General features: G+C 36.7%; 1 protein-coding gene across 2 annotated transcripts in view; it reads right to left on the minus strand.

Annotated features, from left to right (window-relative positions):
* Positions 1-5,542: 5,542 nt before the first annotated feature.
* PTGER3 (prostaglandin E receptor 3) overlaps positions 5,543-27,357 on the minus strand; it is a 160,172-nt gene continuing 138,357 nt past the window's right edge. For both annotated transcript variants that reach the window (XM_081145111.1, XM_081145112.1), the window contains one exon: positions 5,543-5,873. In XM_081145111.1, coding sequence (XP_081001237.1) covers positions 5,781-5,873 — 93 coding nt within the window. In that variant the 3' untranslated portion in view covers positions 5,543-5,780. The remainder of the gene's footprint in view (positions 5,874-27,357) is intronic.

Raw genomic sequence — 27,357 nt, forward strand, 5'->3', positions numbered from 1 at the left:
TGTGCTTCCACTCTTCCTCTCTCTTTATCAGGTTATATAAGAGTGTCTCTGGGTCTCTCTGGAGTCCCTTTCCCTCACTGAATATATGAACAGCTCTGTTGACTGTCGCTCTTTCTCTGATCCCATTCTTGGAAACGGATCAAGAATTCTTCCGAATTCCGTTCCCAGACATGGGCACTCTGGCTTAGCTCTGAGTTTAGCTTAGGTCTTTTTATTGAACTCCATCCCCACCCTTCACTCCTGGCCCATCATTCCCTTTGCCTGCATAGCCTCTCGCTGCAGTGTGCAGGATGATACTGGAGGCCAGGATACTTGTTGAAAAAATTATTATAATAGTCTCGAAAGAGAGATAATGTGAACTAAGAAACAAGGGTGGGAAGAATAATGGCAAAATTAGCATTAAAAGCTAGTACTTATTGGCTGGCTGCTGTGTGCCAGGCACCACACTGGATCCTATTACCTTCCCATAGCAGCCCTGCAAGATAGGGGTCAGTTTCCACATTTTAAAGCAAAATTCAAGAAGGTTATGTATTTTCCTGAGGGTCTCATATCTAGTAAGTGATAAAGTTGAAATGAAAATTTGTTTCTAAAATTATTCCTTTTTTCCTCTCCTGCATTTGGTTAAAATAGAGATTCCTGGGACCATCCTACACTTAAGTATCAGGACCTCCAGGGAAGGGTTCAGGATATGCATATTTTTAATAGATACTCTAGGATTCTTTTGATCAGGTAAATTTGGGGAACATTAGGCTACAAAATAATATTAAAACTCCTTAGCCTCTCTCTTAATAACCTGGCCCTTGCCTACTTCTCTAGAACCTCTCCTTCCAGGTCCCAGTTCCAGTGGAATGTTCCAGAACACTAGTCCTCTGATATTTCCTGGAAATGATATGCATTCCATGTCTCCAGCCTTTGCATATGCTCTTCCCTCTTTGGTGAATGGCCCCTCCTGCATTCTACCTTTAAGTTCCTGCTCCAGCACAGCAGTGCTCATGAAGCCTTCTTACCAAAGCTGTACTGCTTTTCCTACTGTTCTGGCAAAGTTGCTCACCTCTCCTTATCACCTTCCCCTTAGTGGACGTGCCCACCTCAAATGCATACTTGCATAGAGTATTGCAATGGCTTCATTTAAATACCTGTTTTTCTCAGTAGGTTGTGAGCTGTGTGCGGCTTGAGAATCTTGGGTTCTGAGGAGCCTATTACAATAAATACAGTTTTAGCCTTAGCTGCTCCTGAAGGGGTTAGTCTGCTCTTGTCATTTTGTTTTTATTTATCTTAGTTTCTGCGTTTATATATCAAGTTGTGCCTTGATATCTGTAGAAGATTGGTTCCAGGACCCCGTGCAGATACCAAAATCTGCAGAAGCTCAAGTCCTTTATATAAAAAAGCATATAACCTATGCACATCCTCCTGTATACTTTGTTATTTCTAAATTGCTTCTAATATGCAACAATGTAAGTGCTGTGTAAATAGTTCTTATGCTGTATTATTTAAGAATAATGACAAGAAAAAAAGTCTGCACGTGTTCAGTACAGGTGCAATCATAATAGGCCTTAGTACACAGTGTATGTCAGCAACAACATACATTTAAAAATATATATATTTTGATTCACCCTTGGCTGAATCCACAGATGCCGAACCCATGGATATGGAAGGCTGACTGTATAACTTATCATATTACTTCCACACTTGTAGACAGAAAACTTATGACCTTGAATAAAAGTAGATTAAGATGATAAAGATGTAAATAGACTTTTAGGAAAAAATGCCTTTTGTTTTTTATGACTGCTGGTTTCAATTTTCTACCTGAGTAGGTGAATTTATCTGCTGAGATAGAACAGAGGGAGAAGGAATTAAGAGCAGTAAAGAACTGAAATAAACTCTTAGGAAAATTAGAGGGAAAAATTTGTCCTAAAAAAGTTGTAGAACATACATTTTCAGTGATAAAAATTTCTGATATTATATTTTTTTCTCAGAAGTTCTTGGTGTTCCAGATATAAGGGTGGAAAAAGCAGGTAAAGAGACTGACTCAGAGTTGATGTTTTGCTGAGTAGGTGTGATAGGGGAAAAGTGGTGCTTAGAAAATGAGGATGTTGATGGAACAGTGTTCAGGAGATTATGCAGATGGGGGGGGAAAGAACAAAAGAACACTATCAGGGGTGGTGAATAAAAGAATCAAGAGACCTCTCTGAGGAGTTAAAAGTATGATGATTTGAAATAAAAGGGTGTTTGTATTAGGTTCCTCTTGCTGCTTTAACAGACTACCACAAACTTAGTGGGTTAAAACAATAGAAATGTATTCTCTTACAGTTCTGAAGGCCAGAGGTAGAAAATGAGTTGTGTATGGCTAAAATCAAGATGTCTCCAGGACTGGTTCTTTCTGGAGGATCCAGGGAAGAATCTATTTCTTGTCTCATCCAGCTTCTGGTGGCTGCTGGCATCCCTTGGCTTGTGGCTGCATTCCAAGCTCTGCTTCCATCATCACATTGCTGTCTCTGCTTCTGTAGTAGTATCTCCCTCTGTTTCCATCTAAGAGGGACACTTGTGATTACATTATCAGTCACACCTGGTTAATCCAAGATTTATCACAAAACCTTTAACTTAATTCCATCGTCAAAGGCCCTTTCCTCACATAAGATAGTATAGAGGGTTCAGGGATTAAGACCTGGACATCTTGGAGAAGAGCTATTATCAACCTACCACAACATTGTATTTAGATTGTGGATTGTTTGTGTTCAAGTTTTCAGCAGTGGAGCAATTCCCAGTGAGGGGAAAATAGGGTTAATGAAAGCATAGTCATGAGTGGGTGCAAATAAGGTCATGGAGTCAGTCAAGATAGCAAAAGACAAGGACATTGGAAGGGCCATTTTCTTGAATCCTGAAGCCAACAGAATATGGACTGGACTTGGGATTCATGAGATAATCGTTCAGTAACTTGCCCTAGGTCACATAATTGGTAGGGACTAGAACTATGTTTCTTTATTACTTTTATCAAATATTCAACATTTAGTTCTGGGATACTCATAAAATAAAATGAGATGAGGAAAGTTTATTCACTCTCTGTTCCAAGGCAAGTTTTCTCCATTTGCATCCTTCTTCCTGCTCCAGCTTCCCCACCACATCCTTCCTGGACCTATTCTCAGCCCTTCTCTGCCCTTTCAGTGCTCCAGGAGGCTGATCTCTCTGAACAGAATCTCCCAGAGTCTCCTATCCTCATGCTTCCAACTGGGTTTGCCATTGGGGAACCTCCAGCAGATCAGGAGAGAGAAGTATTGTTTGTAATTAAGTACCCAGCCCTAATTCCAGTCCTGACTACTATGGCTCTGACAGGGACTGAGCATCTCTATGGACAAAGTTCCTGTGTGATGAACCCTCGTTCATAGTTCTAGATCTTTCTGACCTCTGGCAACTCTGCTCCCTCTCTTTGCTCCATTGGGCCCACTCGTGTGCTGTTACCAGATTCTGGGTGCTTCAGTTTTCCTTGCTGATTTCCTTGACCTTATTGAACCCTCTGTAAATAGTCTCATTTAAATTATTTTCAGTTGAGCCCTTTTAATATTTCATTAGTTTCCTTCTGGGACTCTGGTATAATGAGGTATAGCCCCAGCCCTTCCCAGCATTTTTCTAAATTAATATTAGAGCTGGACATATCTTCAGAAGTTCCTTAAGTTTCCCTTAATTTTGTTATATGGTAAAATAAAATAAAATAAACTTTAATTTGCTTACCCACTCTTGGTAATGTTTTCTCTTGTATCATTTAGGGTTGTTTTCAGCTATAAGTAACAGAAAGCATTACCAACAATGGGCAAACAAATTGGGGGTTGTTTTTACCACAAAACAAGGAGAATGGATATGGTCAGATGTTGACACTGGTTCCGTGGCTCAGCACTGAAAAAGCTTTGGATGTCTCCTTTATGGTTCTTTGGCTTTTTCCTCATGGGTACAAAATGGCTGCTAGAGCTCTAGGCTTAATATCTACATTCCAGATAGGAACCGTAGGGAAAGATGGCCACAACCTACAGTTATCCTCTTATGTTTTCAGAAAAATAACTGTTTTCTCAGAAACCATCTCTTTCCAGAAGATATCTGCTTATGCCTCATTTATCAGAATTGGCTTGCAGAGCCACCACTGGATGCAAAGTAGACAGGAAGGGCAATAAAACTTAAATTGTCCTACAAAGGAGGGGGCAAGGGAAAAAAGTTATAAATTGATGTTAATTAAACAAGGATGTTCCACATCCCTTTCCACATAATTCTTGCAAAGCATTTAATAGCGTGCTTTCTGAAATCAGAGTGCTGAGTTCCAATACTAGGTCCACCACATCCTCTCTGCAAGAATCCAGGATATTACTTAATCAATATCTTAATGCTTTAGCTTCCTCACCTACAAATAAATAATAGAAGTATCTCTCTCATAGGGTTATGTGATGACCAAACACGTTAATTTGTGTTTAGAAATGCCTGACACATGACAAGCACTATTGTTTTATTGCTCTTCCTACCAAAACCCTCAAAGAGAAGGCTGCAGAAAATAGGAAAAGTAGGGGCCAATAAGACGTAGCAAGATTGAGGCTTGGCCAAATTGTGACATTGAAAATATTATCTCCTTCCCCTTCATTTTCTCTTCCATCCCCCCCCATCCCCTTCTCAGGCTTACAGTGCCACCACCCTCATGCCATGGAGAGCGTGCTGCTATAATGCTCTCCTTCCAAAACTATTTACTGCATGTGTGCACATTGCAACAAACTGTCAATCAGTCCACAAATATTTTTTAAATGTTTATAGTGTGTTAGGGGCTGGGAAAGAATGGTAAGTAAGCCTGGCCCTGTTTTGTTGATGCTTATAGTCAAGTTGGGAAGATTATATTAAAAATATAATTAAAGAATTAATTGTATTTCATATATGCAAAAGTAAAAAAATTCAGTATTACATGGGTACATCCTGACCTTAGGGGTTAGAGAAGCCTTGCCTGATGAAGTCACATTTATACTAAGACCCAAAAGTTGAAGATGATTTAGCCAGGCAGAGGGCTGGTGTTGGGGACATACAGAGGAGTGGAGAGTTTCAAGAGAGTAGGAAGTGCAAAGACCTAGAGGGAGGTTGAGGATTGTTGTGTTTGAGAAGCTTTGGGACTCTGTCTCTCTTTTTCATCCCATCAAAATGTATTTGTCCAGTGATTCCCACTTCCTTTGCACTACTCCCAGCATTCTAAGTTGACAGGTAGTTATGTGGGGAAACCTTAGCTGCCCAGGCCATCCACAGGCTCACAATTCTCCTGTTCCAATTTCCCTGAAGCAAAAAGACACCAATAAGCTAATCTACACTGAAGTGTTAACTGGGTGTACCAATGCTTACTTCATAAAGAGTGACTTCTCTACAAGTGAGGATTTCAGTCCTTTGAGTGGGAATTTCTTTTGCTGTAGGGAGATGGAGGGATGAGGCAAGATTACTTATGCCCAATGAAATTTCATCGTCTAAAGGTAAAGCTGTGATTATCTCATGCATTTTGGTGCCAATAATGACATGTTGAACTTTATGATTTAGGAATAGCTGGAGCATAATCATTCTTTATTCAATAACAGGATTAAACATTTATAATATTTCCCTTTAATGAAAATCAAAACTTTGAAATTCTGCTTGGAAAGTGAGAATAAATATGGATTTTAATCCTCAGGACTCGACTACATTAAATATAAAAGCAGAATTTCCCCCCCCTTTTTTTTATTGCTGAGCTGTGCTTTAACCTGCAGTCAGATCTTCTGGCCAAAGCAGTTGCTTTCTCAGTTGCAACGTCCTTTCCTCTTCGCTCCAGAGCTCCGGCGTAGCTGGTGAATGCGGGGAGTGCTGACGCTTACTGTGATTCCCATTCGCTCCTGAGGGAGAAAGACACGTTTCAAATCTTGTAATATCACTTCTAACCATAAATGGATGATGCAAAAGCCTCATTTCTGAGGATCAAAAGTGTAAAGAGAGCCTCAAGGCCTCTAAGTAGTCAATGTGGATTTTTCAAGATGAGCTCATTAAATTAACATGGAATGCAGAAGCATTTGTCGATATTATGCATCTTGTCTTAGAGTGGATTAATAAAAGACTCATAAGTGTTCCATTTCAATTGGCTTTGCAAATTTGAGTATCGTTTAAATGATTGTCTTTTTTGTTTGTGTAGTTTACAGCTAAGCTGTTATAGTTATTTTAGCTCCACTCCAAGCTATCAGCTTGCACTTCTTATTCATGGCAGTTAACCAACTGTTTCTGCTTTATCACAATTACCTGTCTTTCTTATAGTGTATGTATTTATATGTTTATTTTACCTTGATTTTGACACAGTTAAATAGATTGAATAGATTAAATGCAGGACTTTATATGATAATTTTTGGTTGCTCAAAGGCTATTTTAAAACTTTCAATATTTTCACTTGAAAAATGTAAATATTCCCTTCTGATTTTTTTTTTAATGTTTAATTCTTGCAAAAGATATGGCCTATTCAATAAACTGGTTATAGCTGATGCTGAGATGCAAGTCTGATTCAAAATGCAAACATCTACAGCTGTTATCAAGGAAACAGACATGCTCTTTTGTTAACTAGCTGTTGGGGCACAAGTTAAATTCTCAAGAAATCTCTAATTGGAAACTCATAATCCTACAAGGTCTGTCAGGGATGTGAATGCATATCCAATGGTCATAGCTTCTCTTGAGGCCAGATGCTTGCAATGGAAAGTCATTTCTCCAAGTGCATAACAAGTGTTGAGACTTTTAGGCCCTGCTGGGATTAGCAGATATTCTGTAGACACTTTATTTAAATTGGGTTTGATTTAAAAAGCAAATAAAGGTGGCAAGAGAGATAAACTGCAAGGGGAATTTTAACAGCAAATGACTGGGGACTGCATACAAACCACAGCTTTTAAGTATCTAATGATGATGGTGAAACTTTTTGGTAAAGCAAAAATTCAAAATCAAGACGTTACTGAATTATACCTAGATGTTTGCATTTAAAATTACTATAGTGTGTCTTTGTAATAAGTCCTAGATTAATGACAGCAATGCCCAAATTGTAAACTAGGTTTTTTTCTCCCCATTATCCACATCAGGGGAAAGTCCAATTGTTACCATACATTCATTTGCTCAGGCAAACTTTATTGAGCTACTACTATGGCTAGAAATCATTCGAGGCATCATGGATACAGAACATAGTCTCTGCCCTCACAGAGTTGACCACAGTCCAGTGGTATAAGTGGTAGAAATCTCAACCCTCCAAATGCAATGAGATATATGCCTTAACCAAGAGATGAATGGGACATTATGAAATATAACGAAGGAGCAAAGAAGAAAGGTACCTAACAGGACCCCTGAGGAAGAAAAGAACTTATAAAAGTCTCCTTAGAGGAGGCAATGCCTCTGTTGAAACTCAAATAAGAATTTAAGAGCTACAGGAGCAAAGACTGAAAGGTCATACCTTTTATCTAGTGTTTGCTCTTTGCATTGCATATTAATTCAGAGTTAATAACCAAATATTAAAATAGACTATAAAACAGCAATTTTTCAAGATAATGTAGTGTTTGATTAAGAGCAGGAATTTGATCAATGTTCAGAGGAGATAGCCCAGAAACTTTCTTAGTGTATATAATTATATTTCTGAATTTAATATAGGATAAATGAAGTATATAGATATATAAATGATAGATATTATGTCATAAAACATAAGAAAAGGGTAGTCTATTAAAAATATATGGTGTTGGTTTAGTGAATTTCCTTAGACAAAGTGAAATTCGGTTTTAACTTTACCCAAAAATGAACTTCAGAGCAATTAAAGCTTTAAATATGAAAAAAAGAGAAATCTTTATTAGGAGGAAAAGTGGGAAAATATAAGTTGCCCAATGGTAAAAAAGTTATTCTTAAATATCACACAAAAACATATGAGATTGATAAATGTGTTGAAATTAAAATTTAAAAATTCATATGTAAATGGTAGAATGAAAAGCTGCAGGCTGGGAGTAGACAGTTGCACTGTATTTCCAACACATGATTATTTCCCTGAATATATGATGAACTGCAAATCGATTTTTGAAAGAAATAATTGTTTACTCTTTAATATTATTTTTTCTCACCCAGAGCTTCTCTAAGCATCTGAACTAGAAGAAATAATTCTTAGACTCTTAAATCCAATTCTTTAAAGATCAATTAATGTTAGTATCCAATTTTTAGAAACACTATCATTGACAATTTATCCTACTGCTTCGAATGTGGAAAATGAGTATTTTTATTACGTGCAAATGGCAGAAAAATGCATATTTTAATTAAGGTAGATCTAGATCTCTCCTGTCAGATTTATGTGGTGTATAGACATATCTTACATGTGTTGCGATCAACTTAATTGTCTGCATCTTGGTGCTGTTATCCTTCTGCCACTGGGTTTAATTACATTGCATTATGACTGGTAAACAGAACAAAATATCATTCCATCATTAGTTGGTTTTGTAAAGCCTTGGAATCTTTTTCTAAGAGCCCTTGTATTTATTATAAGATATCACTGCTATGATCATTGCTCCTAGAATTGTTTCTGGTCACTGAGTTGTCAGATTACATATATGTTCACCAATTACTTGGAATTTCAGCTCAAAGGCCATTAATATTCATTGATTTGGTTGGATAAAAGCCTCTTCATCAACCAAGCAGATGACCACCACTTTGTATCAGTCTTAATCTTAAATTTATTATGTTTTCATTGGGATACTTAAAGCCCTAAAGCAACAACTAGCAAACTCATTTTGACTAAGTTTTCTGTGACTATGCAATTAGCAGAAAAGCAAGTTGTCATTTATAGCCTATTGAGTTATGCCTTCCAATGAATCTTGACACTGACAGGAGAGTATGTCTTGTAAATCTTTCCATGGTGTCATGAGCAGTGACACAAGAGTGGAAATATGCTGATTGAAACTATACTCGTTACCACAACCCATTATGTGCGCAATTGTGAAGAAAAGATGCATCTTTCAGCAAAGCCACCTTGCAGTTGTATACTTTTACTTCTCATACTGAAAATTGTTTCTCCCTCCATCTTGATGGTTATAGTTTAAACTTATCCTACTTTAAAAAAAATTTAAATCCTACCTTTTTAAGAGAGTGTGGTATCTCTATGTAGAAATTCCTTACGGCATGACAAGAACTATTTTGTGTATGTGTCATTTAAATCTCACAACAACCTTCTAAGTGGGCTCTGTCATCACAGTTTTACAGATTAAACAAACTGGCACTTAAATAGCTATTTTGCTTAAGAGAAGCTGGATAGAGTGTGGCATGTCTAGTATTTAAACCTGTTCTTTCTGGTTCAAAAACTATTAACCATGTCTTTTCTTCTGTGTTGACTCTCAAGAGGTTGTTTGTTTGTTGACATCAAATGGCCCTCCTATCTTTATTCAGTATTATATTGAGGTTATTATTATTATTTTAAAAACATGTTTTTATTGATTTCAGAAAGAGGAAGAGAGAGATAAAAACATCAATGATGAGGAGCCATTGATCGGCTGCCTCCTGTGCGTCCCCCACTAGGGATCGAGCCTGCAACCCGGGCCTGTGCCCTGACCGGGAATTGGACCGTTACCTCCTGGTTCATGGCTCCACAGTTAACCACTGAGCCACACAGGCTGGGCTATGGAGGTTATTTTTAATGTAAAGATTTGGATGTTGCATCCAGCAAGGATGTCTGTGGAACCCCTCAAGGAATTGTGAGGATAAATTTTAACATTCCCTCTCTTAATTTAGAAGTTGAGAAGGATAGGTATCAGTCTTGTGCAAAAGTGAAGAAGAAAATATATTGATGAAAAATTATATATAATGTCTACCACACAGAAAACAACTACCAATTTGGAAAAAGATGTGCCTCTCTGTGCATAAGTCAGGGTAAGTAACATTAGAGGCTGTAACAAACAACTCCAAATTCCAGTAACTTAACATAATAAAAGTTTATCATTTGCTCATTTGACAGCATAATGCCATTGGCAGGAGGTCACTGCTCCAGGAACTCAGATGAGGACTTTAAGGTCAAACATTTTGTGACATATAATAAACACTGAAAAATTATAACAACAAAGAGGGAGTTTTATTTTCCTTCTAGATTTATGGTCATTTCAACTGCTTTGTATCACAAACTTTGATCACTTAACAAGTGAAGTGAGCAGCGCTCTGAAGGGGATTGTTCAGCCATTAATTCCCTTAGTGCTCTGAAGTTCTACAGATTCCCTTTTTGGGGGTAGAAAATAGCATCTGGATACATAAACAGTTTTTTGAGAAAATAATGTCATCATCCTGGCTTACTAAATCGGGCAAGACCTGTCACTTTTAAAAAGGGTAATTTAGAGGAGTTTTATGAGAAAAATTTATCTTCTCAGCTTTCTTTTTTCCTTATAGTCTTTCTGGTCTTAAAGCTACTTTTAAACCTTTCCTCCACACCAGCACATAAAATTTGCTACTGACTGCATTTGTGGGCGTTTGATATTTCCTGTGTCCTTGATTTATATGGTCTGATTCCTCAACATCGACAGCTTGAGTTTTGGAGCAATCTGTCCTTCCTTTTCTTAAATAAACAAACTAAAGGAAGTTAGTCTAGTTTAGTACTTTTAAGATTTGTAAATAACTTGCAGTTTCAAGTGTGGTGTGGTGATTGGGGGGGGGGTGGGAGCGGGGATGCGGGGTGGAGGTGAAAGAAGGTATAGGGGAATAAATGGTGATAAAAAAAACTTGGAGAGAATCCTGGACTCATGTGGGGAATCCTTGGTTTTTGTTCTAAGTCAGACATTAATGACTTCTGTGACCTTGGCAAGAGCTAACTAATAGATGATTCTTAGCTATAGCAGTCTATGAGTTGTTAACTAGATTGGCTATAGCAACCTCTACTGTGGCCTTATGGCTTCTGGGTTTTCACTGTGTAACCAGAGCCATGCATCTGAAATAGGTGACCAATAATCTCTATTTATATTTTTTATTGACTCTCCAGATGGTTGAATTTAATTGCTGTACCAGTGTTCAGTGTCTAAAAGCACCTGATGGTGGCCCTTGGTTGACTCCCTTCTCAGTGCTGTACATTTAAGTCCCTGTAGTTAATTGCAGGGTAGCTGGACAGGAACAGACCCTGGAGACTCCATTTTATAGCTTGTTTATGCAAATGACCTGTGTCTAAGCAGAAGAAAAGATACCCGAAAATAATAATATCCTAATTAAAGTAAAAAAGGGCATTACAACTAATGCCAAACAAAGACAATGACAAAAAAAATCATTCATAAATTTGAGTACTAAGTGAAACACATGACCAGTTCAGTTATTTGGTATCGTATGACTTTATACCCTAATATGTTAGATAAACTTAGTAAGATAAATATGACTTAATGGCAAAGATGGTATATTCTTTTTTTTTAGTATATTCTCTGGTATCAACCAACTGTGTATTAAGAACACATTAACTGACTTCTATTAAGAACCCATTTACATCTTTTGTAAAATTACTGGGGGTTGGATTAGTTGTCCTCAAAGTTAGTTTTAGTACTAACCATTTGATACATTTCTCATTCTACCCCAATTTCTACCCTGCAATTAACCACAGGGACATGAGCGATACTTATGTGGTCAGAGTCTTGGGAGCAGATAAATTTTCATCTTTATCAATTGATATAGAACCTCTACGTGGGGCCACCCATCTTTGCTGATCCACACTTTAACAGTATATTGCTGAGTTTATGATTTTATATTTTGATTTACCCTTCTTGATACTTTTATGTCTTAATTTCAGCTCAGTAATCTCCAATGGTACAATCTGGATCATCTTGCTTCTTTCTTTGCGTCCCAGTTGCCATCAATGTAAAGAAGTTGGAATGAATCATGGATAAATTGGTGGTTTTGTCTGCCACCTGAGAGCTCTGTCTCTAAAGTGAAGCATTTAGATTTTGAGCAATTAAGGCTGTTGCACACAATAAAGCATATTTTTGAGGGCATAAATTATTTACTAGAATGCTTGACTTAATTGCCTGTCCTCACATTGTTTCAGAAAATTATTGCACGTTTCCTTTACCCTGTGTGTTCAAATAAGTGAATGGCTATGCTATGATGAGGTAGAATATAGACGGTTTCAGTGCTTCCCTAGAGCATTTTTCTTCAGTGCAACCTGAGAAATCCTTAACTGTATTAATACCTGAAGACAAGACAAAGGCAAACTTAAATGATAAATGCATTGTGATAAGGCCATATCAGACGCTAGCGTCACATAAAGCCTTTGCATTATGCCTGTTTGTTCAAGCATATGTGACACTTTGAGTATAGATGACTGAGCACAGCAGTTGTGTGAAATCAGACTAACTTGTCCTAAAGTTTTCATTATAGAGAGATCTCAGGGGAAAGGCCATCATTTTAACTGCTAGAAGTTGAGGGAGAGAAATCAGGTGATAATAAAAGGCATCTTAATTCCAGCTCTCTTGACAAAAATTAACTATGATTTCTGTAAACTTGCCTTCTGTACTTATAACATGCATTCATTCCTCTTTGTCTTATGTCTCACAGTTTCTGTTCCTCCAAAGAACTCAGCTATGAAGTTATTCTTCATTTTGGATTTGTCTCTGCAAAAATTCTCTGAGCATGATATCACCTCTTAAATGTTAAGAAGGTGTTGTACTCTCTTGAGATTGTACTAGATGATTCTTTCTTGATATTATATAGAGCAGACAATTCTAAGAACAAAAAATAGATTCTCAGAAGGGGCTTGATCAGTTGTGTCTTTTCATTTGGGTGGGGTAGGTAGGATCACTCCATGAAAACAGATGACAGCCAGTGTCCTGCTCAGCCAAAAGCAAACTGACATGGGTAGAACAGTGAGACTATCCATTGATGAGGTGCAACTGAATGTCATTGCATTGCTCTTTTATTACAAAAATGATGAACATCATTTTAGTGTTAATTTAAATACCAATATTCAAACTTTAAAGGACTCAGTGAGCATAAATATTCACTGTGGTTACATCAAAGTTCTTAGGCAGTAGTTAACATTCTTTGCATTGTCTTGACCTTCTGGATGCATAACATTAGTTAAATATAGAAAAAATCCTAAGCCAGTATGTTTGGCTGTTAGATTCAGAACGAAGAGAATAATTATAGTGGAGCTTTGCCTGAACCTGGGTGATCCTCAGCATTGTACTTCAACCTTCCCCCACCCCCATCCTTTCCATTATTCATTTTATACTCCTACACTCCAGGCTCAGGGGATGTGGTGGTAAAGAAAGAAAAAAGCATGGCAGTTCAGGGCACAGTTCATTCCTGAGTAAGTTTTATAGTCTGACATAGTCTGAAATACCTGTGTGCATTCATTAAAAAATACAGGATGGGGCGAAAGTAGGTTTACAGTTGTGAGTACCAGAAACACAGTTTATTCTTGTATTAATATTTGTTAATTATTGTATTATTTTTCATACAAACAACTATAAACCTACTTTTGTCCCACCCTGTATTTATTGTGCCCTAATGACATACCAGGAAACAGATGCTTAAGATATATTAGTGAATTAAGCAAAGGTTTTAGCCTGTATGGAGTATACATTCTAGTGAAGAAAGGCAGAGTATATATAAACAATAAAAAATTAAATTTAAATTTTATAAAGTTCTAGAAATTGAAATTATATTAAAAAAAGAAAAGGAGCATGGTGAGAAGAATCAGCAGCACAGTAATGAAGGAGCAGCGAGGAAGGACATGTATAGGTTGCAATTTTAAATGAGGTTGTTGGAATAAGCCATGATGAGGAGACGTTTGAGCAAAGAGTTGAAGAAGGGAAGTCAGCCCATGTGCATAACTGGGAGAACAGTCAGGGAAAGGGAACAGCCAGACTCATTGTGTTAAGGCAGAAAAATATCTGTTATGTTTGAGCAATAACAAGGATGGTTATTATGAATGGAGTAAGTTGATTTCCAATGTGTGAATGTCTTCTAACACCCAACCCAAACTTCAGGTGAATGATGAAAAAAGAACCAATGAATACTCAGCATATTGTATTTGCCCACACTGTAAGTTTTTCTTATTTCATCTTTACATTAATCTGCTCAGGCTGCTATTATAATCACCGTATAACACCTAGATAGGTTATAAGACCAAGGCTACAAAGCTATTAAGTAACGAGGCTAAGACTTGATCCCTTCAAATCCTGAACTCTTTCAGCTACACCATCCAACCTCACTAGCATTCATTACTTTGAGGTTCAATTTGTAAACAAAGCAGCCAGAAATACTTAAGGATTACTAAACTTGACCCCAGGGTTAGCAAGTAGTGTCAGACTGGCTAACAGGGGCAGAAGTGACTGTGTCCCCTCTTGTTTACTCTCACTTGCCTGTTTCCCAGCACTACTTTTCCTGTTTACAGGAAGAGAAATTGTTGAAGGTGACCTAGGTATAGATCATAGACATCAAGAGTTGCAGACAACTATTTAAAACAACCTGCCAAAGAGAGCCATATGACCAGTCTCTGTGTCCCAATTAGTGTCCCCTTTAGGTCACATTCCTGAGCAGTCATCTGATTACACCTGCTTCCTCTTTCCAGCATATAACTGCTGGAGAATTCTGGGAGCAGTCAGCTGGGACACCCAATAACAAAACCCCTACCACAGTCCCCTCTGATTCCAGAGGTGAAGAGCTACCTGTAACAATGAATCCCACATGCAACTAGTAGCATGAAATATAGATATTTATGATATAAATTTTCATTTCTGACTAGTCTGAGATTTGTAATCCTTCCTTCCCTAATGAAGACATTGTCTGTTTTCTGATAAATTCACTTATTACCTATACTTGACCCCCCTCTTATTATACTAAATAATAATGAAAAATGTAAAATTACAGCCTACTGCATACAGACACACACTCATTTGCTCAGCCATGCTCTATCTTGCTTCAGATAAAATGTGTAAGATGTCTGTGTAAAAGGTAATGCAACAGGACGGAAGCTGAACCCACTGACTGACTGTTGAGGTTTGGAGGGGAAAGCGGTGGTAAGCGTTTTCATGGGCCCCCCAGGTAACTTCTTGCCTTCAGTCTTTGCTGCTGTGGGAAGGAGGCGGACAAGCCCATAACCTGGAAAACATCAGGCCTCCCTCTGGTCGGTTTTGGCACAGTGTTACACACAAAAGCAGTATGGATCCCACTCTCGATAGCCGTCTAAAAAAACTACTGTACTGTTGTGCAGAAACACTGAGAGCTCCCCCTCACTACAATGCAACTACATTGTGGCTGAAGTACTGCAAACATGCCTTTTAAATGTACCCCTGGCTGAGATGACAGTAAAAAAAAAAAAAAAAATCTCCGATGGCAAAAGGAAAGGAGAAGGAAGGAAACGGAAGAAGCAAGAAGGAGAATGAGCTGAAAGCGGCCCAGCGAGCGGTGAGCGGGAGGCGAACGGGTTCCTGGGGTCAGCTGGGCCCCGACCCCCACGCGGCGCTGGGACGGAGGCCCGGCCTCCAGTCCGCTGCAAAGCGCAGGAGTAGAACCTGAGTGTTTAACAAATGTAGCAAATGCGTATATTGGGATGTTACTTAGTGTTAACAAAGAAGGGAATCCTGTCGCATGCTACAACAGTGATGAATCTTGAGGGCATCATTCTAAGTGAAATAAGCCAGTCAAAAAACGACAAAAAAAAGTGGAACCGTATGGTTCCACTTATAATGCTGTATCTGTAAGAGTCAAATTCATAGAAACAGGGAGTGGAATTATAGTTTTCAGGGGTTGGAGGAAGGGACAAATGACTGTTCAAAGGGCGTCAAATTTATGAATATAGTTAACACTACTGAATTGCAGACTTAAGAATGTTTAAAATGATAAATTTTATGTTATGTGTTTTTACCACAACTTAGAAGTAAATTAAAAATAAGTTAAGTGAATGTGACAAAATTTTGATAATTGTTTTATCTTGGTCATTGGTATATTCTGTACTTTTAAAAAATGTTGTAACTATATCAAAATTTTCCTAAATTTTTTTAGAAGAAAAATTGTGAAATATATGTGTCTAAGTAGTAACATCTGTTTATTCAGGGTGGGAAGTGATTGGGTGTTTTTGTGTGTTTGGAATATATCATACTTGAGAAAAAGTAATGGCTATAAAAATTAGCAACTTTGGACTTTAACCCAATTTGAGTCTATGGATCCCAATTCCAAATTGGCACAGGAAAGGGAATCTATACAATCAATTGTGACAGGACTGCATGGGGAAGATGGGATCAGTTCCCAGAGAAGTAATCCGAGCTTTGTAGGAGCTCTGAAAATATCTACTACAAGTTAGAAGGGCAGGAAGGATTTTTTACTCTACATAAGAAAATCAGACACAGATGGGTAATAAGGCCTGGGTATATTTGGTTATCACAATTTGATGCCACTATCTAGTTGGGCCACTGATCGATTCTAAGAGTCCTATGCTAGTTATTTTTCACTTTCCCGAAAGAGAAAAAATGTTTGCAGATGTCCAAGGTATCTGCTGTTATGCCCTGATAGCTTAATAGAATAGGAAATGCTAAAAAATTTGTCAGTTATTGTCATGACCCAGCCAAGATGACTCATGAGCTTCTACACAGTGTTATTGTCAAAGACATAAAAAAGCAGAAAGTAATATAAGATCAAAATCAAAATGGAACTGAATTCCCTAAATCAAGTAGGTCATAAATGTCTATTAAAAAAACCCAATCACTGGGAAAATATGTTCTAATTTTACACCAACTCTTTATTGTGTGTTTATGTTTTCTCATAGCTAGAAGTTTCCAAATATGACCTCTAATGACTTTTAAAAAGCTTATTATTTACTTTTTATTTTAAAATAATTATAGATTTACAAGAAGTTGCAATAACCGAAAGTTTCTGAGCACCCTTCAGCCACTTTCTTCCAATGATTACTTCTTGCATTAACTATAGTACAACATCACAAAATTTATATGCAATGTTGTGTATAGATCTATATCATTTTATCATATGTGTAGGTTACTGTAACCACCACTGCAATCAAGACAAAGAATTCTACTGATGTCAGAATCAAATGTAGAAAACTTGCTTCTCTTTAAGTTCCTTTACTTTCCTTCATTTATAATATAATGAATTACCTTAAATATTTCTTCTGCATACATTTCCTCATTCACATTAGAAAATACCATACTTTTTGTTTCAACTATTAAAATTTGGAACACTCAAGAGGGGAAGGAAAGTCTTTTGTGTTTACCCATAGTTTTCCTTTCTTCCTTCTTAATGTTCTACAATTCCTTCTTTAATCATTTTCTTTTTTATATTCCAAGACCTCCCTTAGCAGTCATTTTAGCTTAAATTCTGCTGTTGACAAACTCTGTTTTCATTAATCTGAAAATGTCTTTTTTCTCTACATTTCTGGAGAATAAGATACAGACTTTATCTGGAGACCAGATAAAGAATTTCTGGTTGATAGATTTTTTTTTTTTTCTTTCAGTACTTGAAATATGCACCATTTCCTTTTGACTTCCATGATTTCTGATGAGAAATCCATTTTCATTCAAGTTGGTTTCCCCCCTGATAGATAAGGTGTCATTTCTTTCTTGCTGCTTTCAAGATTTTTTCTTTGTTTTTACTTTTCTAAAGTTTTATTTTAATGTGTATTGGCATACATTTCTCTGGTTTATCTTGTTTTCAGTTTCCTCAGTTTCCTGAATCTGTTGGTTAGTCTTTTTATGTTGATTTTATTCCAAATCTGAGAAATTTCTTTGAATACTTTTCAATCCCACCCTCTTTCTCCTCTCTTTTTGGGACTTCTGTGTTCACAGATATTTTGCTGCAGCCACACAGATCTCTGATATTCTGTTCATTTCTTCCCAAGCTATTTTATCTCTGTTGTTCAGATAAGGCCATTTCTAAGGTCCTATCTTCAGGTTCACTGATTCTTCTTTCTCTGTCCCCTCCATTCTGCTGCTGAACCATCCACTGAGTTTTTAATTTCAATTGTTTTGTTTTTCACCGTTAAAATTTCCATGTGTCTCTTCTTTATATTTTCCATTTCTTAGCTGAGATTTTCCATTTTTTAATTTGTCTCAAGTGTGTTCATAGTTGTTCATTGGGACATTTTTGTGATGCTTGCTTTAAAACCCTTGTCACATAATTTGGACATTTTTGTCAAATTGGTGCTGACACTTGTTCAGTTTCTCTTCTCATTCAAGTTGAGATTTTCTGGTTCTTAGTATAATGTGTGATTTTTATTTTATTTTATTCTATCCTGGACATTTTGCCATAATATTATGAGACTCTAGATCTTATTATCTAAACCTGTTTCAGCTGCCCTCTAACACTGTATCAATTGCGGGGAATACGGCCAGGTGGGGATAAAGGTCTAGGTCCCCACTTGGCCTTTGTTGATGCCTCAGGGATGCCTCATTATTGCTGAATGAAAGTGGAATTTCAGGCTCCCCATTAGGCCTCTGTTGACATTTCCCTGGTTGGGAGGGGAGGGGATGCCATGTGACTACCTCTCACGTGATCTTCACAGGACTTTGACCTCCACTGACTTTGCAAGAGGGAAATTGTTTTGCTGCTGGCCGGTAGTGAAATTTCTAATTGGCCTTCTCTCATACCATGCCTGTGAGATGAGGAGGGTGCCCCATTACTGCTAGGTGGGGATGAAAATCTAGGATCCCTAGGTGGCTTCCACTGACACCACGGGGAAAGGCTTGTTACTGCTGGATGAGGATGAGGGTCCCATGTCCCCACTTTGCTTCTCTGACAAGACCCTGGCATTGCCTATTACAGCCTGGCAAGGGTAGATGTCTAGGCTCCCCGCTCAGCTTCTGTTGACAATGATAGGACTAGAGCTGTATTTGTTCCATGATTGTATTTCTGCAGTAGGGCAGTTATTGTCTCAAAGTCTTTTTCATCTTGCTAAGCTATCTCTTTCCTTGTTCTTTGCTAGAAAGAACAGGCTTCAATAAGGGCTCTTTTTGTCAGTTCCCAATGGCTTTTCTGGGTTATGTCTTCTCCAGCACATAGTCCAGTCAAGAAGAAAACCCAGTGAACTTACCGCCATGGTCTTTCTCATGTTTCGAGGTTCATAGCTGGTCTGCCTTCCTCTGTCTACCTTTCACAGTCTTCTTATGTGTGCTTTACACATCACTTCCAGGACTTCTACCTGTACTTGAAGGAATAGGGAGAAGTGCATCTACTCTATCTTGGTTCATATCAGTATGTAGTCGCTAAGATCAGCCATCTGTGACGTCACCTTCAAAAAACAACGTGGGTTCCTTTGGAAACCAATAGCAATAGGACTTGACAGTGGCCTAGATATGAATTAACACAACTAAAGGAAGAAAGGTGTGAACTGATTAATGCGAAACCTTAAAACAGGGAGTTCTTCAAACCCAAATTTAATGTTTTTTATTTTAACACCACAAAGTGAGAAAATGCCCTGAACAGAGGAGTGGGATTTTCAATTCTCTATCCTTAGAAAAAAAAATGTATGCATTGAATTAGCATAATTTGACACTCATTCCTTCTGTTCTGATTCTACAATAAGAGGTAAGTTTGCACTAATCTCATACTCCATGTAAACTTCTTATGGAGAATACAGTGAGCAGAAGATTCAATTTTCTGATACCTGTGGCAACTCTAATTTTCACTATAATTCTTCAAATTGCCTTTCTCACTGGTGTCTCATGAGTTTTGGTTAGTGTGTTCTCATTACTTTTTCTGCACTATTTGACAGTAAATTGAAGACATTTATGACCCTTTGCCATTAAATGGTTCAGTGAATATTTTCTAAAAACAAGGGCCTTCTCACCCTGGCCAGTGTGGCTCAGTGATTAGATTCCCAGCTAAGGGCACGTACCTGGGTTGCAGGTTTGATCCCCCTCTCAGGGGTCCTGTATGGGAGGCAACCAATCAATGTCTCTCTCTCACATCGATATTTCTCTCTCTCTCTCTCTCTCTCTCCCCCTCTCCTTCCCTCCTTTCCACTCCCTCTAGAAAAAACAAGAAACAAAAATCAATGGAAAAAATATCCTCAAGCGAGGATTAATAAAAACAAACAAACAAACAAAAACATGGGGTATTTTCTTATATAACCACAGCAAAATTAACAAAATCAGAAAATTTAGTACTGATAAGCACTGTTAGCAAATTCATAGTTCATAATCAAATTTTGTCAATATTTTCTTTCAATAATATCCTTTATAGATATATTTTCCCCCTGATACAGTCTTGGTATAATTTTTCTTTAAGAAGTCTAGGTTACTTTTAATGTAAAATGGTAAACAGAAATCAAGATCTAGGTATTGGGTGTGTTCATTGCTAATGCTGTGTCATAATTTTTAGACAATCTCATTGAATAGATCTAGTATATGTACATATATGTGTACACCCATACATATATATGCTTGTATCTATAATTATTTCTATATCTGGCTAGATAGGTAGATAGTAGAAATATGAGTTTATATTAATACTTTCCATCTCAACTTAATATCAATGTTTCTTCTTTGTGTATTTATAACTCCTCCTATTACCTTTAATATATTTATCCATTTGTTTAAGCAAAAATTGCTAACCAATGTCATTGTGAAAATCAAACCTATTATCTAGAGTTCAATATTTGTTTAAAGTTTTTTAAAGGTAAAATTACATGCAGTGAAATGCATAACTTTTAAGTGTACCATTTGGTGTTTTTGACAAGTGCATACACTTGTGTAAACGGCTAGTTCTGCTAAGCATGGGGGAAGGAAGAACCTACGTAAAGAAGTCAAGGGTACATTCCAGGAGGTGGTTATAATGGTCGACCAGGGAATTTTAGTGGGGTGAGGGGAGGAGGCACAATGAAAAGGAGACTGAATCAGTGAATTTGACGTTCATGTAGGGTTGAAGAATATGGGACATTTTATAACACACTGTCATATCGCTGTGACAGCATACAGCCACAATAGTGTTTATTGTCAAAATATGAAAATATATTGAGAACTTATTTGATTTGGAATAATCCTAAGGGTTTTTTTTCTTGGAACAGCTTTCTTTCTTGAGGCCACTTATAGATTTGTTTATGCATCTTTAAATTGCTTCTTACATCTGCTAACATTAATATAAATGTGTGAAATAAAAGAGAGAACATAAAACTTGTTTTATTGCTGCTATTTTTAGTTTAGATGGCAATTCAGCAATTCATCTAGAAAGATGCCCTTCAGCTTTACAATTTTAACGAACAAGCGCATCACCTTCTAATTGGAGACTTCTGGTCCTGAAACTCAATGGAAAAATATTAGTTTTGCTGCAACTTTAATATAATATAAAATATGAACAAACTCATAGTATTTTATTTATGTAATTTATGCCACTCATATAAAAATCTTCACAAATAATCCGTGACTAGAGCTGTTATAAGTAGAAGTAAATGGTCACTTGCAATACATAAATTCAATTCAGAGTTTATTGGTGATAACTCCAGCTGCTGTATTCTCTTTATTGCTGTATTACACAAAATTATATATATTTTTTACTGCAATATGCTGGGATTAAAGATTGCTCTCAAAAACAATGAGTGGTACAAGAATTGTTGGTATGTTTTCCCAGCAGACTTTGAACTCTGTGACCCTAAAAAATTCAGTAAATCCCTTTATAGTTTACATCTCAATTGTTAAAATGGGGTGACAGAGGCAGTGACCTACTAAGTTTAGGGATTTATAAAAATTTCAGTTTCTTTTTCTTTCCTTTTCTTGTGTATCATGGTTTTTGCTCATTTCATTGCTCTTTAGTGTCACCTCTAGAAAGTATATAGAAAAAGGGAACAAAGGTGAAATAAATGCATTTTTAAAAAACATTTCTTAAATTTACCAGTAATTATAATTAAGATATATGTAAACTTGAAAGGCTAAAAATAATCACTTTTTTCTAAGACTAACTTTGTAAAATTCTATTATACTCTAAAGCTTCTTCTTGGCAGTTGTGGTTCTTCTACCATTAACAAATACATTCCACACTGAAGTTCAGCTGAGAAAAGGGGCGACATGGTGAAAGGAGTGAGGGTCCTAAAAACCCCAGGGCCTATGGTGTTAGAAAGACAATGTTTATCAGTGACTTGGGGGAGTTTATTTAATCTCTTTGAACCTCAGATTTCATATCTGTAAATCAAAGGCAACAAAATCTATCTTAAAAAGATTGTAATGAGAATTACAACTAAAATGTAAAGTATTTAATATTACTGTTGATAGAGAAGAGACAGGAAACATCCTTATCATGATGTCCTGCAGTCAGGGAGCCTGTGTCCTGCCTCTGCGTGAATAGACCTGGCCAACTTTTGCTTTTTCAACAATAAAAGAAAAATGCCTGTTTTAGCTACTTCACAGAGTTATTCATAGAACAAAACAGTATTGAAATTACCTTTATTTATTGCAAAATACTATAGAGATCAATAAAATAATGTTAATTGAAGTTCTACCAAAGTTTTGAAATTATTAGTTTATTTGAGTCTTATATTTGAATAGAGTGGCCTAGGCTGAAACGTTAATAAATTACTAGATGTCAAACATGCACAGATGATCAGTCTTTGTGCCTTTTCACGTTATTGATAAGGGTAAGCACTGGCATGGGTCTGAGACAGAACTGAGACCGAGATGAAGCTGCCTCTCATTGTTCCTGGCCCACTGGATGAGATGCTGCTATTCTCATGCTGAATTATGTCCTCTTGCTCAGTAATTCCACAAATTACTTCTTAGAAAAGGCTAAAAAAATAAATAAATGTAATCTTGAATATAATTTTTAAATGCATTACTATATAAAATAACATCCTTTTATACTTTTTGAAGCATGACCGTAAATATGGTAACTTTTTGTGATAAATATTGGAAAGATTTATCTGTTTATCTCTTTATTCCATTCAGTATCTTTAAGGTGCCTAGCCTGCTGTTTATATTAGTTTTTCTTCTTTAATTTATTTATCCAGTCTTTACCTGTGTGTTTAAACATTATTTGACTTCATTTTCATCAATTTCAGGAAGCTTGGCATCTGTTGTAAGGTTTGCAATTACACTTCACACTATATTTACTGGACACTATATTTGCATTATAGTATCTGATGTTTACAATACAGTATCTGGCAATCAATAAGACATTAAAAAAACCTCACCTAAGGGGAGAAAATTGAGGATACTGGTATATTCATCAGTGAACACGCTTGTGTTATTAAGACCTTTGAATCCCTATAAATCGCCTGCAACTGCAGGGAATCATAGGAAATACTGAAGATTACCTATAACCCCATGAAATAAGCACTATTATTATTATCATCCTCATTTCACACATAAGGAAACTGGGGCTTGGCCATGCTGAGGTTGCCAAGACGATAATTTAATTTTGTAAGTGGCAGAGTCAGGATTGAACCTGTATCAGTGACTTTCCGAGCTCTAAAGACATCATAGTAAGCCATAAAAAACTTCAATTTGATTGTGTTTTTAAGAGAAAGCAAAGGAACAGGAAACAAGTCAAGATCGATGAAGACACAATGGTATGACTTGGACCATGAATTTTTTATAAATTCAGGAAAGAATATTGGTTCATAGAATTAGAGAGAATGGGGAACGTAGAAATCATTTAGTAACGTCATTTTATAGATGAAGAAACTGAAGACAAGGCAGGTAAATTGATTGCCCCAAACCATATAATTTCTTAGTGATAAAGCTGGGCCTTAAAACTACAACCCCTTGCTTTTTCCAAGATAAATTTGTGGCTAATTAAAAACAAGTTGTGAGATCAGAACTTTTTAATGAATAACGTACATCATGAAGTTAGCCAAAACTAGAAAACACGAACTCGGTACTACAGTGACACAGAAAGGTGGAGAAAAAACAGAGTGATTCAACCATTAAACTGCCTGTAGAGAGGCTTTAATGTGAATCAGGCACTGTTGGGTCCTGTAGATGCAAAGTTAATGAGTAGCTCACAGTATGGTAAGGAACAGAGATACTTCCACCAATCTGGACAATACAATGTAATAAGTGCAATTAGAAAGGCAAATCACAAAATGCTATGGGCACTCAGAGTGCTGAGGAGTTAATTCAGCCTGAGAGAATTCAATTGATTCTGTTGTGGTGCTTCATAGAAGAAATGACATTTGAGCTTCACAGGCACCCGAGAAGCTAAAGGTTATTCCAATCAACAGGAATAGCAAAGGTATAAGGTATTTATTATACAGCAAATGTGTTAAAGGCATAGCAAGATAATATTAAATGAGGCTCTAAATATATATGCAAAAGCCTTAGAAATGTATTTGGAAGAGGTTTTGGCTTATGAAAATTGCAGAGTCATTCTGTTCAGAAAAGTTTTGCTTATTCCAAATTTTGCTTAAGTCAATAATTCTTAAGAATACATTTCTACTTTCCCGGTACTAGCATTAGTAGGCTCACCGTTAATATTCACATTTTAATCGTTGTCACAAGTTATAAGTGTTTACCACCTGTGACTCACCACAGACTCTCATCACTTTGGCTATATTTTGCCTATGTGTCGTTTTTAGACTTTGCCAGACTATTTGCTTTTCAGTTATGAGTAAAATTCAATAAAAGGCTAACTGACTCAGATATCACTGACTCAGTATGAACTAATACAACAAGAATCTTTACAGTTCCATATTTTGAAAAATCTTCTCTTTATGGTATCTGCTATTTGCTGTATGATCTTCCCTCAGAATATTTATTACTCATAAAGCTTATTTCTTTTTTTCATACATAAAGCAAAAACTTTCTCATTCCTTAAGATTTTTATGCACCTGTGGAATCCTTTGGCTAAGTTCAAGCTTGCATAAGCTTGGAAGGTAACTATGTCATCTTTGTTTCCTTCCTTCCAGCCCTGAATAGATTGGGTTTTGAGGGGAGGGATGACATATTACCCATCTACTGTATCTAGTATCTGGCACTGAGTAGGTGTGTAATCAATGGGCAACAGATGAATGAGAGTAAACGAATGAAATTGGTGAAAGCCTCACTGGTCTGAAGATCTTGATATTGGCCAGGATGAGTCTGATAAGAGGTAAAATTTAGTTGTCTAAGAAAAGAGATTACTTGAAATGTTGGGATTTTAAGGAGCCAAAAATAGCCCCTCCTTTTTACCCCCTCCTGAGTTTGTGAAGTAAGACAATTAAAACACATGGAGATTATTTTTTAAAGTAAGTTATATTGCTGATAAGCTGTTTAGAGACTATGACTTAAATCTACAGTCAAAATAGTTTTCCAATACTTCATTCCACTGTTGGATAGACTTATCTCCCAAGTCATCAGCATAGCTACACACTATAGGGTCCTTCCATAAGGGAGTCCCTTTACCATGTTGCAGAGAACAAATCATGTATTATTTATTCATTCTAGAAATATTAACTACATATATATATATATATATATATATATATATATATATATATATATATATATATATGCTAAGCAATAAAGATATGATGTTGAATAATTCCTGTGCTCACACTATTAGACTGAAATAGATAGGTGATTTCATTCTAACATGATGATGAACTACATGGCACTAAGGTAGGACGGGGAGGAGACAAACCCTGGTCTTAGAAGTTCCCAGGAATGCTTTCCATGAAATATTCAGGATGTGGCTTGAGAAAAGAGTAAGAACTCCCCAGTAAAAAAAAAAAAAAAAAAGAGAATTTCCAAAAAAATAAAAATAAAAAAATGCTTGAGGCATAAAGAACATTTTCCAATGATTAGAGGATAGAGCACGAATGTAGGAAAAGGTAACAGGAATAAAGAAAGAAGAAAAGGAGACAATGAAAATGAGGTAGGAAAGGTTAGCAGGGGACAGGTCAAAAGGGCTTTGCAAGCAATTTTAGTTACTTTCTATCCTGCTCTCCCCTAAAGGGAAAAGTAGTGAACTGAATAGTTTCCATCTGGAGAATGATATGATAGATGGATCACTTTGTGAAATGTGCTTAGAAAGATGGCAGGAGGACCATTTGGGAGGCTCTGACATCAGTGGAAGCAGAGAGGTTGAAGAGAAGTAGAGATGTGAGAAGCATATAGGATGTAACATCAAGAGGAATCAGTGATAGGTTAGTTGAAGAAGGAGAGCCAAGCCTGATGCCAGTGTTCTCTGGATTAAGTGGAAAGGTGGTGTGCCATTCTATAATCAAAGTAAGAGGGGGTAGGGCACAGGGAGCTGATTTAGGGTGATGATAATGAATTCACTTTTAGATTGATGAGTTTGGGGTATCTTGGAGTCATTGTTATAGTCATGTCCAGTTGGCTGTAGGAAATACAGAAAAATGAAACACAAGAATATAATCTGGGCTGGAGATGAAGAGTTGAAGAACATTAAGAAGTTGGCAAGTTGATCCATGTGCTGACATTACAACATCTAAAATGGAAGAAATACTGAAATACTGAAATTCTCCACTGAAAGTTAACCCAAGATTTAAAAAAAAAAATTTAAAAATAGATCCTTTGAGGAGTGATTATTATAAAAGACTCAAGTGTTTCCCTCAGGAAATTATAAAGCAAATCTATGTGCAAAGTTGCTCTTATTTTATGAGTTACAGATGCATCTAATTGTCATGGATTTATTTGCTAATAGATGTTTTTGTTCTTGTTTTCTCAGTTACAGCTGAAATGAATACTCCCCCATGTTCACTTTTGTGCAATATGTTATCTGGAACAGATCAATACAATTAGGGACTGTAGTTCAGAACATTGATGGGATTGAAACAGCAAAGTATGACATCTCCTACAAATTAAGATGCATTGCCAAGTATCCTCAGGATGCCTTGGCTCTGTATGATTAGCTCCTCCATTGATCATGTCTTCAGAGAATACAGATGCCCAATAATCAAGATGTAACTGAGTTAGAAGATTCTACTGCTGGAAGAAAACTTAGAGTCTACCAAAGTCAACCTTATTCAAGAATCATATAACTTGGAAAAATCATTAAGGCCATTTGGGGCAATATCTTCAACTATGGGTCAAGATCCATTGTGGGTTGTGGAATCACTTTGGTAAGTTACAACTTGCTTGTTTTAAAAACTGAAATAGTTTAAAACAGAGTAGTGTAGACTACAAAATAAAATATCAAAGCGCATCACACACAGAACAAGTAAATATTTTGTGGAACAACAGCATGGATGGGAATAGAGAAGAAAGGCATTTTGGTGACAATAACAATCTGAGAGAATGTGGGAAAGTAAGAAAAAATAAAGAATATGTGGGGAATATCAAGTGGTTAATAATGGTTATTATTTAGTATAGATGTAGGTGATTCATGGGAGATAGAACTGGACCATTACTGGAGCCCAAATTATATTGGGTCATGAAAAACAACTAAGGAATCAGTATGTTATTGAGTAGGCATTATAGAATCATG

This window comes from Miniopterus schreibersii (assembly GCF_964146895.1).
Source record: "Miniopterus schreibersii genome assembly, chromosome: 8".
NCBI lineage: Eukaryota > Metazoa > Chordata > Mammalia > Chiroptera > Miniopteridae > Miniopterus > Miniopterus schreibersii.